The 14,724-nt window shown below is 40.3% G+C and overlaps 1 protein-coding gene across 2 annotated transcripts in view; it reads left to right on the plus strand.

The window, feature by feature from the left end:
- sorl1 (sortilin-related receptor, L(DLR class) A repeats containing) overlaps positions 1-14,724 on the plus strand; it is a 104,355-nt gene that overhangs the window by 46,584 nt on the left and 43,047 nt on the right. For both annotated transcript variants that reach the window (XM_061682027.1, XM_061682028.1), the window contains exons 11-17: positions 1,975-2,048; positions 3,964-4,052; positions 4,714-4,892; positions 6,623-6,809; positions 9,320-9,448; positions 9,960-10,045; positions 12,424-12,596. In XM_061682027.1, coding sequence (XP_061538011.1) covers positions 1,975-2,048; positions 3,964-4,052; positions 4,714-4,892; positions 6,623-6,809; positions 9,320-9,448; positions 9,960-10,045; positions 12,424-12,596 — 917 coding nt within the window. The remainder of the gene's footprint in view (positions 1-1,974; positions 2,049-3,963; positions 4,053-4,713; positions 4,893-6,622; positions 6,810-9,319; positions 9,449-9,959; positions 10,046-12,423; positions 12,597-14,724) is intronic.

Below are 14,724 nucleotides of genomic sequence, written 5' to 3' on the forward strand. Positions count from 1 at the left end.
CGGGGCAGATCAGAGTATGTTCGCACCCATGGTACGAAAAGGTGTGACAGCTATATGTCATTTTATTCTAAAGCTACAGGCATGTGCACACATATCTAATAGGTGGTGTGCAAGCACATGCCCTTTTGCCCTGAGCCAAAAAAGTGTCCTTTTTGTCACAGCCCTTTTTTCCCTTTGTTTTTTCCTTCTCCTTCAGAAAACCTGTCTTTTGAAAAGGGGTGCATTGACTTCTTATAGCCACTGAAGCCTCTCTTCACCTCCTTTGTTAATAGTTCTATTATTGACTGTGGTGTTTCTGTTCAAAGAAATAAATACATGAGTTGAATACATAATCCAGTTTTTTTCTTAATTGTGTGAACAATTTGGCAGTGGATGCCCTTTTTTGGGGTAGTGTACCTGCCCACAAAAAGTTTTGTGCACTTGCCTGGGAAGCTACATTCACATTATGTTCCAGGTGGCCACGGCAGACACGGTTCAGGACACGGAACTGGACAAAACGGGATGGTTGTGAGACAATGCAGGATGGGACTGGCAAACATGTTAGCGTCATTGCGGTGCATAACTGGCGAGTTTGTTAAATTGTCAAAACATTTGCCACGGTAGTGACGCTGCTGACGAGGAACTTAAGCTGTGTTAGAATGTGATTCACGCAACAGAACCTGACGTGGCGTGATAGGGTGTGGCACAATTTGGAAGCGATATGTAGTGTGATGGGAAACAGTAAATCTTCTCGACGCTTCATGTGTACTCACTGCGCTCTGCTGGCCGAACCCTTGATTCATTTCAGGTACAGTCTGTCTTGCACTGTTTGCATGGGAATCATCATAACCATCATAACCCCACCATGAGCTTGTGTGGTTCATTCAACTTATCTTTTAATGATTAATATGTGGGTATTGGTATGGTATACAGTAAATATAAACCCATTAAATTCGACGTGATGTTTATGCAACTTTGGCAGTCTTTTCCACAGATGGGGCAGGGCGTTGATTGTCTGCTTATAAATGTTGCGGTGGAAACTTTATTCATTTTCTTTCTAAAAACCCTTTCTGATAGTACTGATTGGGCAGCAAGCTTGTAGGCTTGGATGCGCCTCTTCATATCCCAGTACTGAAGGGGGATCCTCAATTACATTTTTAATTCCATAGAAATCGGTTGTAGTCTTAATAATAAGCAATTATGACAATGTTAGATTCTGCTGGGTATTGCTACACTTCTAAATGAAACCAGTGTGTTTCCTGAAAAGTAAAAATTAATCAAATATATGTGGTTATAGCTCCAAAATTTATTTGGAGCACGACAAAAACTTAACAATCGAGTGAAAGAAACTTGTGAAAAATACTACTGCAGTAATCATTTTATGTTTAATATTTTATTTTGGTGAGATCAGTTAAAAAATTTGCCATACATATGAAACCCCTTTTTTTTTTTTTCTTTCTTTTTTTTTTTTTTTCTTTTTTTTTTTAAAAGCAGACTGCATGAATAAACAATCCCCATTGGAATATGTGATTCCAAGGGGCGATGTCGCTCAGGATGTGCGCTTGAGAGTTCGACAGCAAACGAGAAGGATATTTATGTGAATACTAACGTTAAAAGCGTAAATGAGTTTTCAGTAGACTGTGACTGCCGTGGCAATTATCTTGACAGCTTACAAATATCACCATGCTTTTTCCTTGAGAATAGTGCCATGTTGTTTGAGGATCAATAAAACACTATATGTGGATCCTCAAAACATTGTTTCCCATTAAGAACAACAGGGGACGCAGTTTTTCTGTTACAGCAAGTTGGTATTTGTGCAAAGGTCAATCGCCAAGTGTGTTTTTGCGGTGTCCAGTTCAGTCGCATTTGGTCACATTTCTCAGTGTGCGGAGGACCTAAGTGCAACAAGGGCAACTGTGTGAAATGATACATGTTATCATGTTTGGAATCTGTGGGTTGCAGAGTTGCATATTTTTTTTTCTGCTGTTATTACAGGATCTTTTGGCAGGAACTTGGCTAACAAACCCAATGTGTATGTGTCGAGCAGCGCTGGAGCCCGATGGAGGGAGGTTCGTTAATATCTGCCACAGATTAAAAAATCCCCACAGCATTCTCAAATGAATATCAAGTGGATTTAAAAAAAAAAAAAAAAAACTGAAATGTTTGCTTCCTCATACTTTTTATGCACTTCCTGGTGTAGATTACTAATAAATGGGTTGTGCTCTTTGTGGGTATTTCTTTTCACATTCCAGAACATAATTTAAATCAACAGGCAACAAAGCACATTTTTGTTGTGATGTTTAAGCATTGAATTCTGTCCATTGTACAATATCGAACTAACTTACTACAGCGGCTGAAATATTTAACACGCCACCATTTTTCTCATTAAATATACTTCCGAAGGTGCTATTGACATGAAAATTTCACCAGATATTGGGAACAACCCAAGTAATCCACACATACAAAGAAAGTACAACAAATAAGATCAGAAATGATGTGTAATAATGTGAAATGACACAAGGTTAAAAGTATTGAACACGCCAACTGCTATTTATGTAATACTTTGTACAAAAGCCTTTGTTTGCAACGACAGCTTCAAGACGCCTCCTGTAGGGAGAAACTAGTTGCATGCATTGCTCTGGTGTGATTTTGGCCCATTCCGCCACACAAACAGTCTTCAAATCTTGAAGGTTCCGTGGGCTTCTTTTATGGACCTTGAGTTTCTGTTCTTTCCATAGATTTTCGACTGGATTCAAGTCAGGTAATTGGCTGGGCCATTCTATCAGCTTTATTTTTTTTTTCTTAGAAACTCATTGAGAGTTTCCTTGGCAGTATGTTTTGGATTATTATCCTGCTGAAATGTCCACCCTTGTTTAATTTTCATCATCCTCGTAGATGGCAGCAGATCTTTGTCAAAAATGTCTTGGTACATTTGGGCATCCATCCTTCCTTCAATCATGTGAAGTTTACCAGTACCATTTGCTGAAAAGCCGCCCCACACCATCATGTTCCCACCTCCGAACTTCATTGTTGGAATGATGTTTTTAGGGTGATGTGCAGTGCCATTTCTTCTCCAAACGTGGTGTGCATTATGGCATCCAAACAGTTCAATTTTGCTCTCATCTGGCCAGACTATATTATCCCAGTATTTAACTGGCTTGTCTAAATATTGTTCAGCAGACTTTGAACAAGCTTTGACATGCTTTTTTTTTTCAGTAATAGGGTTTTGCGTGGTGAGCGTGCATACAAGCCATGGCGGTGGAGTACATTACTCACTGTTTTCTTGTGACAATAGTACCTGCTAATTCTTAATCTTTTTGAAGCTTTTTGAAGCTATCCACAGGTGGTCCTAGGCTCTTGGAGTCTTCTGATTATTCTTTATACTCTGCTGTCAGAAATCTTGCAAGGCGCACCTGATCGAGGAACATCTATGGTGGTATGATTGGCTTTCCACTTACGTATTATGGCCCCAATCGTGATCACTGGAACATTCAAATGTTTAGATATGTGCCTGTAACCAATGCCATTGTTATGTTTTGCAACAATTAGTTTGTGATGGTCTTGCGACAGCGCTCAACTCTTTCCCATCATGAGATGTGTTTTAACTCACACCTCGGCAATGAGACCTTTTTGTAGGCCTTCAATTTGGACTGAAACAGCTGATATTCATTTACACTACCTAGGGGCAGGATTGCTGTTTGATTATTTATAGATTTTAGGTGTTTTTTTAGGCTTTCCACGCCTTTTTGCAGTTCCCTTCATGTGTTCAATACTTTTTCCCTGTCATTTCACATTTTTACTTAATTTCTGATCTTATTTGTTCTACTCTCTTTGTATGTATGGATTGCTTGGGTTGTTCCCAGCATCTGGTGAAATTATCAGGTCAATAACACCTTTGGAAGTATATATATAGTGATAAAAATGGTGATGTGTTAAATACATATTTCAGCTGCAGTATATCTTTATTACGGATCCTGTTTTTAGGCATTAGCAGGTCCTCATTTCTATACATGGGGAGACCATGGTGGTATTCTGATGGCTATCCCACAAGGAGGCTCCAGTACTCATCTCAAGTAAGTCCAAATTGTGTGTGTGTTCTTAGGATGGGGAAATATATATATATATATATGTATGTACAAGCTAAATCTATTATCCATTCAGGTACGCATGAAAAAAACAGGAGCTTTAAATTAAAGCCGTGCAGAAAACAAAGAACCATCACGCAACCTCTCTGGGGTTTGAGATCATTAGTCAACAGGATCATATATTGGGAATATGAAGTAGGCTTCTCGATCTGATGAAGATCCCTTGATGATTTGATAAGCATGTCTATGCCAACAGAAACAATAAAGAGCAGGCAATGGTGGTAGGGATAGATGAACCGCAGTTTTTTTTTCTTTTACCCGATTACTCAGTAACCGATATAATCTTTATGCGTTCAGTTTATTTTATCAATCATCAATCACTATTTAAATGTGTCTGTCTGTCTGTCGATCTATCTATCGATCGATCTATCTATCGATCAATCTATCGATCAATCTATCGATCGATCTATCTATTGCACTTTTCATACATGTAATGCAACCACAAGTGCTTTTTTTCTAGTAATTGGCTGTGTTTCCGTTGGCCGCTGCTCAGTCGCATGCTCAGGGGAGGAAGAAAGCAGTTTCTGTTAACTAAAAAAAACCAAAAAATAAACTAAAACCGAAACACAATTTAAATTTGTCCCTGCAGGTTCAGCACCAATGAGGGCGAGACGTGGACCGAATTTCAGTTCTCTGACAGGGAGGTGTATGTTTACCAGTTACTGACCGAGCCTGGGGAGAAAAGCACCATCTTCACCATCTTTGGATCCTACGCCCACCAGAAACATAGCTGGCTCATTCTGCAGGTCAACGCCTCTGATGTTTTAGGTAGGTTGGACAGCGATGAGTTGGTTCAGAGGGATGATGAAAAAATTGTGTTTTCAGATTTAAAAAAAAAAAGATATTTCAAGCCCTTAGGAAAATATCAGCTTGCAACAGCGATTTCTTTCTTTCTTTCTCACATTTGCTTCTCAGCGGTATTACATATTGTGCCGTTTCTTTTCTGAAATGAGTTGAATGTTTAAAGCAATCGTTATGCTATACTGTTTATTTTAATACCAGCTACAGTACATACATACTTTAATAGTAATTGCCACTACTGTACAAAATAACATATTTCCCAATCTTGTGCCCTGCGACTGACTGTCGACCAGTTTGGGGTGTAGTCCGCCTTTCACCCGAAGTCTGCTGGGATAGGCTCCAGTACCCTGCGACCCTACCCAGGATAAGCGGTGTTGAGAATGGATGGATTTCCCAATCTTTGCTGATATTTAAAAGATTTTAATCATCATACCACTGTAGTACTAGTATAGTATTTGTTCATCCCTAAATAAACAGTAGCTTTCGACATATGGTACAACTGCGCTACATTATAGGAAGGTGTTCCAAATATTTTGTCTCTCTGGTGTAGCTCGATAAAGGAATTAAAATAGAACTACGGTGCATCCTGAAAGTAGTCACAGCTCTTCACCTCATTTTGTCGTCACAACCTTATTCCAAAATTGATTTATTTTTCCCCCTCAAAATTCTACACACAACTCATCAAACGTACAATGTGAAATAGTCCCCCCCCCCAGTGTTTTGCTAATTCTAAAAAAAAAAATAAGCATGAACGTCAAAGGAATGTGTGTGCGTGTGTATGTGTGTGTGTGTGTGTCTGTGTGTGTGTGTGCGAAGCGCTGATACCGCAGTCCTCAAATAAGAAAGATGCTCTAACCTACATAAAATCCAAAAGTATTGGGATGATTGTTCTGATATTTTCAGAGGTCAAAGTGGGCGTTAGTAGAGATGTCCATATAAATGTTGGTGACGATTGCTCTCAGTTTTGTGACATTTAGCTACGTAAAGCAATTCCCTGGAAACCTGGCTTGTCTCCAGGAGACGTCATGGAAACGTCCAACCACAATGACAAACAGAACGGTCCAGTTGCAGTCGATTCAATGCCCTGAGAATGTTAAGACCTGGTTGAATGAGAATATTTACAGGCATGACGTCAAAGGAAGTGTCTGTCGATGGTCTGCTCCTTCGAAGGTTCCAATTAGCACAGAGGCCTCCATCAACCTTAATCTCTAGATTTTAGTAGTAAAAAAATAATTTATTCAATTTTGCGATTCGGTTATGTAACACAATGGGGAAAATGTGTAGCACTGTGAATACTTTCATTTCAAAAACTGGGCTTGAAACTAACGAAAAAAGGGATGAAATGAAGACTACAGTATATAACGTAGTTTAAGTCACTGTAACACGAATATTTGACTTGCCAAAAGTTCTTATAACAAGTAAAAATAGCTAGCCTGTTAAGAAGAAATATATCTGCAGATTCAGAAGAAAGTTTCGGAGTCTGAATCTGCCTCAGTATTTCTTCTTACAGTTTTTCTTCACTTTTTGTGTAAGAGCATCAAGCATTTTTATTCCAGACACAGAACAAGGAACAACATGCCTTGATTTGATATATTTGATCCTATAGACTTTAGTTTTTGCTATGTTCCAGATGCCCTGCCTATCACGTGAAACAAAAATGATTAACAAATGGACCACCACTATTTTCTTTTGCCCAGGTGTTCCATGTTCTGAGTCTGACTACAAACATTGGTCCCCATCAGATGAACATGGCAATGAGTGTCTCTTGGGCAGAGAGATAACGTTTAAGAGACGAACACCTCACGCTACATGTTTCAACGGCGAGGACTTTGACCGTCCTGTTACCATGTCTAACTGCTCCTGCTCCCGCCAGGACTATGAATGGTGAGAGCCCATTTATGCACACAACACTCAGGACATTCTGCACTAACATACAGCAATAGCAAACCTGTTTTTGTGCAGAAATACATTGCACGTTAGACTTTATCTGCAAGAGATGGATAAAAAAAAAAAAAATCACTGACATACTTGTGATCCCAGGATATCACCTTGAAACACTAAGCATCCAATCATATTGTTTGACGATCATTTCTATTTTCTCTTAGGGTGATTTTGCTTGGTGTATGTGTATTGTTATAATATGTATTAATCAGAATAGTCCACAAACAATTTATTTCTGATGCATTTCAGCTAGTCAATAGTATCTTCTATGAACATGCTAATGTTTACCAGGTTTAACTGTCAATGTGTCCACAAAAAAAAATGCAGCCAAAGAGAAAGTTGCTCTGCTTGTTCGTTCATTGCAATGCATTCCATTTATACTGCACTTTTGTCCACAGACAAAAGCAATTATATTTTATACACCAGCCAACTAGCAGCTCAATTAAAAACAATCCTCCATACCTGAGATTTAAATGTGGAATTGGTCACCTAAGTTAAAATGTTCCACAATGAATATGTGTATCAGATGCATGGTAGTTCATACAGAATGTAAGTTTGACCATATTGCATTTTCAAACTACCCTGTACTGAATTAAGTTTTCCAGGGTTGAACAAGTTCATTTATCCTCTGAATACAACACTGTTGGGACAAATTTCCTGTATTATTTGTCTTCATTGGATCCCAAAAATATATTGCAATAGTGACCAAGACAAGTGTCCACCCATTAATACTTTTATGTACAGACATAACTTCAAGTGTCTGAAAAAGGTTGTTAGGTGAAGCTGGCACTTGCTGACATAGATACAGTCCCCTCCAAAATTATTGGAACGGCAAGGTCAATTTGGGTTTCAGATCAAAAGATGAATGCGACAAAAGTTCATCCATCCATCCATCCATTTTCTGAGCCGCTTCTCCTCACTAGGGTCGCGGGCGAGCTGGAGCCTATCCCAGCTGTCATCGGGCAGGAGGCGGGGTACACCCTGACCTGGTTGCCAGCCAATCGCCGGGCACATACAAACAAACAACCATTCGCACTCACAGTCACACCTAAGGGCAATTTTAGAGTCACCAATTAATGCATGTTTTTGGGATGTGGGAGGAAACCGGAATGCCCGGAGAAAACCCACGCAGGCACAGGGAGAACATGCAAACAACACACAGGCGGGGCTGGGATTTGAACCCCGGTTCTCAGAAATGTGGGGCAGATGTGCTAACCAGTCGTCCAACGTGCCGCCTAGTTTGGATGCCTTTTTCTGTAAATTGCCAGACAAAATGGTTTTGTAGACCTCAGAATTCATTCTGCTGCTACCATCATGAGTTATATCGTCAATAAAGACTAGTGAGCCTGTTCCAGAAGCAGCCATGCAAGCCCAAGCCATAACATTACCTCCACCATGCTTCACAGATGAGCTTGTGTGTTTTGGATCTTAAGCAGATCCTTTCTTTCGTCATACTTTGGCCTTTACATCACTTTGGTAGAGGTTAATCTTGGTCTCATCAGTCCAGAAAACTTTGTTCCAAAACTTTTGTGGCTCATCTCTGTACTTCTTTGCAAAATCGAATTTGGTCTTCTGATTCTTTTTCCTGATGAGTGGTTTGCATCCTGTGGTATGGCCTGTATATTTCTTCTCTCAAACTCTTCTTCGAACAGTGGAGGTTGGCAGTGATGTCACTGACTGTTGTCTTTGGATGTTTCTTCGCAGCTCTCACAATGTTTCTGTCATCAACTGCTGTTGATGCCCTTGGCCAAACTGTTCAATGTCTCATGCTCAGTAAACCAGTAGTTTTGTTTCTTTTTTTTTTAAGGACATTTCAAATTGGTATCGTGGCTATGCCCAATGTTTGTGCAATAGGTCTGATCGATTTTCCCTCTTGTGCAATAGCTTTTATTGATTATCTCTCTTCTCAGCTTCAAAATGGTTTGCTTTTCTCCCATAGACAGCTCTCTGGTATTCATGTTTGCTTGACCGCAAATGCAGCTTCCACAGATGAAACCCAAAGCCAAAAACAAACACTATCTAATGTTTAAGCAATCAATCTAAAAGGCAACACCTGAGCAATTGGAAACACCCATCAGTCACGTGTTCCAATACTTCTGCTCACTTTAAAAGTGGGTGACTTCAAACAAAAGGTGCTCTGTCCTGAGTTGTTTAACACATCTAGATGCAAATACTAAGGAATAAAAGATAGAATTCTGAACTTTTGTCTCTGATTCATCTTTCAATATGAAGCCCAAATGTCTTCAGTATACAACAAAAACAAAGAAATTGACCTTCTCCTTCCAGTGCTTTTGGAGGGGACTGTATTTATTTAAATTACTGCTCTTGGTGAGCTAGTTTGTTATCACTTCTGGAGCGTCTATCACAACGAATAATGAGTTTGTTTTAAATTGCATGTTAAAAAGAGGTTAGATGGTAAACAGGTTTCTTTCGCTTCTTCTTCCTCCTTGCAGCGACTACGGTTTCAAGCTGAGTGAAGACTTTTCCCTGCAAGTGTGTGTTCCTGACCCCGAATTCTCAGGTGACCTCCATGCTCCTCCAGTACCATGTCCTGTTGGCACCACTTATCGCCGCAGTAATGGGTGAGCTTTATTAAACTTTACAGTGGAAAATTTCAATCTGGGTTTCATGAGTGTTTGATTATTTGCAGTTTCCCAACATTTGTAGCATTGGTGATTATTTCAAATTTACATAGATTTTGTCATTTTAAATGTATTTATTTTGTCATTTTTATTGTTGAACATGTGTCAAATATTTCTTATATGTGCCACTAAAATAAATAATAATAATAATAAAACTGGTCTTGCAGCAATCCATTTGACTCTCTTGTTATACAACTGTAATGCACAGAACAAATGCAGTTACTTTTTACATTGGGCTAAAATACACAAACTTAAGTAATAATAAAATACATCCAGGCAATTTCTCAACTTTGGACCTTGACTGAAATCACAAATGAGAAATATGTAAACCTGTTTTTTTGGGAGAGCGGGTGTAGAAAAGACACGTGATTCTTGTTTATCACTTTGCTGGGAACACCACCACCAGTGTCAGAATACTGAAAAATATTTTCTGTACTCTTTCTTGCCACAGATACAGGAAGGTACCAGGGGACAGTTGCAGTGGAGGAGATGTGGAAGTCAGACTGGATGGAGAGATGCTACCCTGTCCTGTTGGGGGTAACAGCATCTTCCATTATACAAGGCTCTAATTAAGCGGTCTCACATCGCTATTTGTGAATCAAAATTAGCATTTTGTGCCTCATAAAACACATTGAAATTTTGATTGACAGATTTTTTTTCTTTTACCTGTGCTGTTCAGCTTGATGGCCATGCAGAATGGTGGTTCTGTATGCCTTTTGTGCTGAAACAGTTTTGCTGTGCAATGGGAGTTTGACATACTCCCTCTGCTTATTTTTTTTATTTTTTAAGTATTCTGATTTTTATTGAAAATGCAACCGGACAGAAAAGAGTTTTTTGGGACAGCCAGAGGGACAGAAGGGCCAAGGGGAATAAAGGTTATGAACCGTAGCAGAACAATAGACAGTCTAGATATTTGACTACCATGAACGTTACAAAGTCAAATCGCGTTCTTATTTGTGGATGGGGAGGACAACAGGTGAGGACATGCAACAACTAGCCAATAGGACAAGATGAGAGAGGACAGAAAAGGCAGGATACGACAGGATATGGCAAATGAGCAAAGCAATACTACTAATGAGTGGTGTAGTAGAATGTTTTATAGTGTCTAAACACCTGTAAGAACCTGTGAGTTGATATCCTAATACAACCTCTGTTATTTTTAGTAGTCCCAACACAAGCAATTAAAGCCAATATGTTTATGGAACGTATTAGTAAATGAACACCATATCACATGCATATTAGTCAGCTAGTGTGCAGAGTTGCTGTGCCGGCACATCAAGGAAGGGGCGGGCCCGGCGTCCTCCACCCGTAAGGGGGGGCCGAGCCAACGCGCCAATTCAGGGTTGTTCGCTATGCTCGACGGACGCACGGATGTAACAATTCAATTACGTCGTCACCGAAAAGGCGGAAGTGAAGCGAAGCTTGGTTGCTGGCGCGGTAAGGGTGAAGCTGAATTGATAAGAAAGATGCAAGAGCAAATGACAGAAAATGTCGAAAGTGTGGTACATTTCATAGTGAAATACAAGACGAGCACCCGTGACGTGAGGTTGTAACACAGACCTTTCTCTCCGCCAAAGATGCAGAATATGACGGCTGAAGACATTATATACTGTACGATCCTTCATATGTCATAGGATAAACCGTCTATCCCCAGACATATGAAGGCTCGTATATAGTGTGTTCAGCCGGGGTTCAGCCATCATACTCGGGATCTTCGTTTATCATAAACGCCGTATTTGGCTATCACTCCGATCAGATCGGTGTAAAGTCTAATAAGAATAGATCAGATAAAATATTTTGTTTATATAGTCAGCCAGAGCTGCAAGGAATGCAAAGTTATCAATGTCCTATCACCATTGTTCCTGTGTTGCATGTTTTTGTTTCCACGTTAAGGACAGAGGTCCTGGTTTTACTTTAATTCCTCATAAAAAAAAAAAAAAAAAAAAAAAAAAACACCATTCAAGCAACATGTTTTTCCTTATGGTTTTGAGATTGTAGGGGTGAAAGCTGCAGCCTGCTACAAGTGTAGACTGAATGGGTGGCAACAGGGGGAAATGAAATGCCAGTATTTTGAGGATAATAGCCCGTCAGCGGTGAACTTAGTTCAAATTTTTCAATTATGAATTATGATAAGTTATGAACTTAACTAGTTCAATTTTGGGGCAGTGACCTGAACTTTAAACTAGTTTGCGGAGAAACTTCCCCAACATTGACGTTACTTCCATACAGGGTGCTTAAAAGTTTTGCTCAGTGTAGTCACTGTCTGAGATATTGACTACCATCTGATCTGGCTACACTTTGAGTAATGTAAGTGAAAAATGTGGAAAATGTGACCAGAGAGGAATAATCAGTAAAATAGATTATGTACCCAAACGGAAAATGGTTTTGAAGGATACTCAAGTACAAATATATTCAATAGCTGCAGTCGACCATTCAATTCCCCCATTATATTGTTGTATTTTAACCCTTGCTTGGGGTAACCTACAAAAGGTCCTCCTCAAAATTACAAAGTTGCTCCTCAAAGAAAAAAAAATATTTTGAGCTTTGTTATACAAGTGATAGTGAATTAATTATTTTGTAGGCTAGAGCTGACTCACAACCCTAATGAGGACAAGCGATATAGAAAATGGATTGATGAACATTTTCACAAGATAAGGATGAACACTGGATGTCCTGATAGTTACTTCGCCTCCCTATAATGTCTACTGTGACTTAGATCTGTCTTCAGTGAGCCAAAGAAAGATGTCAAAAAGTAAATATTGAATCCTGTCATTTGGTCGATTGAGTCCAGATTGACTCTACATGATGTTAAAGTCAGTCCTTTGAAACATTTTGTCTTATGTGGCAGTGATCAATTTCCTCTATCCATCTTTTACTTCCCGTTCAGACATGTACTGTATTTTATGTTCTTACAGAGAGTAATGAATTTATCCTGTATGCTGTAAGGAACTCTATCCATCGCTATGACTTGGCTACTGCCATTGACCAGGTCCTCCCTCTGGTGGGTCTGAAGGAGGCCGTGGCTCTGGACTTTGACTATGACAAGAACTGCCTCTACTGGGCTGACATCTTGCTGGATACCATACAGGTTTGAGAATCATTGCTCTGTGACACAGTTAAACTAACAGTCTCTACAGGGACCACATGGGATTAGTTAGGGTTGACAGGAGTTCTACGTGTCACAATTCCCAGTCTTCCTCAAATTTTTAGGGACTGGTCTCATATATCTAAGCAAGAGACCTACTGGTTTTAAATGTGGAAGCTGAGAAAGGAAGAGTGCCTTTTTTTCGAGAAGAGCCGAGACAGGCTCTCGGTAGACGAGGAGCTTCCAGAAGACTGGACCACTACAGTCAAGGTGATCAGAGAGACAGGCAGGACAGTACTTCCTGTATCTTCTGGTAGAAAAGGGGAGAAGGAGACTTGGTGGTGGAACCTCACAGTACAGGAAATCATACAAGGAAAGAGGTTAGCTAAGAAGAACTGGGACATTGAGAAGACTGAGAAGGGGAGACAGGAATACATGGAGATGCGACGTAGGGCGAAGGTAGAGGTGCAAAGGCCAAACGAAGCATATGATGACATGTATGCCAGGTTGGATGCTAAAAAGGAGAAAAAGATTGATACAGGTTGGCCAGACAGAGGGATAGAGATGTGTTGACTGGTGCCAGTTGTGTGCTGGATAGATGGAAATAATACTTTGAAGAGTTGATGAATGTGGAAAATGAGAGAGAAGTTGGTCCTGATGACATACCTGTGGAGGTATGGAAGCATCTAGGATAGGTGGCTATGGAATTTTTCACCAGCTTGTTCAACAGAATTCTAATGGGTGAGGAGATGCCTGAGGAATGGAGGAAAATTGTACTGGTGCCCATTTTTAAGAACAAGGGTGATGTGTGGAGCTGTGGGAACTATAGAGGAATAAAGTTGATGAGCCACACAATGAAGTTATGGAAAAGAGTTGTGGAAGCTAGACTCAGGACAGAAGTGAATATTTGTGAGTAACAGTATGGTTTCACAACTAGAAAGAGTACCACGGATGCATTATTTGCCTTGCGGGTGTTGATGGAGAAGTACAGAGAAGGTCAGAAGGAGCTACATTGTGTCTGTGGATCGAGAGAAAGCCTATTACAGCGTACCCAGAAAGTAACTCTGGTACTCAATCTGGAAGTCTGGAGTAGCAGAGAAGTATGTTCAAATAGTACAGGACATGTATGAGGCCAGCAAAACAGTGGTGAGGTGTGCTGTTGGTGTTACTGAGGAGTTTAAAGTGGGGGTGGGACTGCATCAGGGATCAGCCTTGAGTCCCTTCCTGTTTGCAGTGGTGATGGATAGGCTGACAGATGAGGTTAGACTGGAATCCCCGTGGACCAAGACGTTCGCATATGACATTGTGATCTGCGGTGGAAGCAAGGAGCAGGTGGAGGAACAGTTAGAAAAGTGGAGGCATGCACTGGAAAAGAGAGGAATGAAGATTAGCCAAAGTAAAACAGAATATATGTGCATGAATGAGAGAGGTGGCGGGGAAAGAGTGAGGCTACAGGGAGAAGAGAGAGCAAGGGTGGAGGACTTAAAATACTTGGGGTCAACAGTCCAGAGCGATGGTGAGTATGGTAAGGAAGTGAAGAAACTGGTGGAGAAAAGGTGTCAGGTGTGTTATGTGACAGAAAGTCTAGGATGAAGGCCAGTTTATAAGACAGTGGTGAGGCCAGCCATTATGTACAGATTAGAGACAGTGGCACTGAAGAGACAACAGGAAGCAGAGCTGGAGGTGGTGGAAATTAAGATGTTGAGGTTGTATAGGATTAGAAATGAGCTCATCAGAGGGACGGCCAATGTTGGATGTATTGGAGTCAAAGTTGGAAAGAGCAGACTTTGATGGTTTGGACACATCAAGATGAGGAAGACTGAGTATATTGGTAGAAGAAGAATAATGACGATGGCTCTGCTAGGCAAGAGAGCTTGAGGAAGACCAAAGAGAAAGTTGATTGATGTAGTGAGGGAAAACATCAGGGCAGTTGGTGTTAGAGAGGAGGATGCAGGACAGGCTTACATGGAAAACGATGACACACTGCGGCAACCCCTAACGGGACAAGCTGAAAGGAAAAGAAGAAGATGATTCTACTTGATACAAAATCTCTGATGTAGCTGGAGTCAAATGAGCGATCACTTGGTCGGGACTATGCATTATCTTACAATTATCAAGTTAACAGTTAATG

Source organism: Phycodurus eques, chromosome 7, assembly GCF_024500275.1.
Source record: "Phycodurus eques isolate BA_2022a chromosome 7, UOR_Pequ_1.1, whole genome shotgun sequence".
Taxonomy (NCBI): Eukaryota; Metazoa; Chordata; class Actinopteri; order Syngnathiformes; family Syngnathidae; genus Phycodurus; species Phycodurus eques.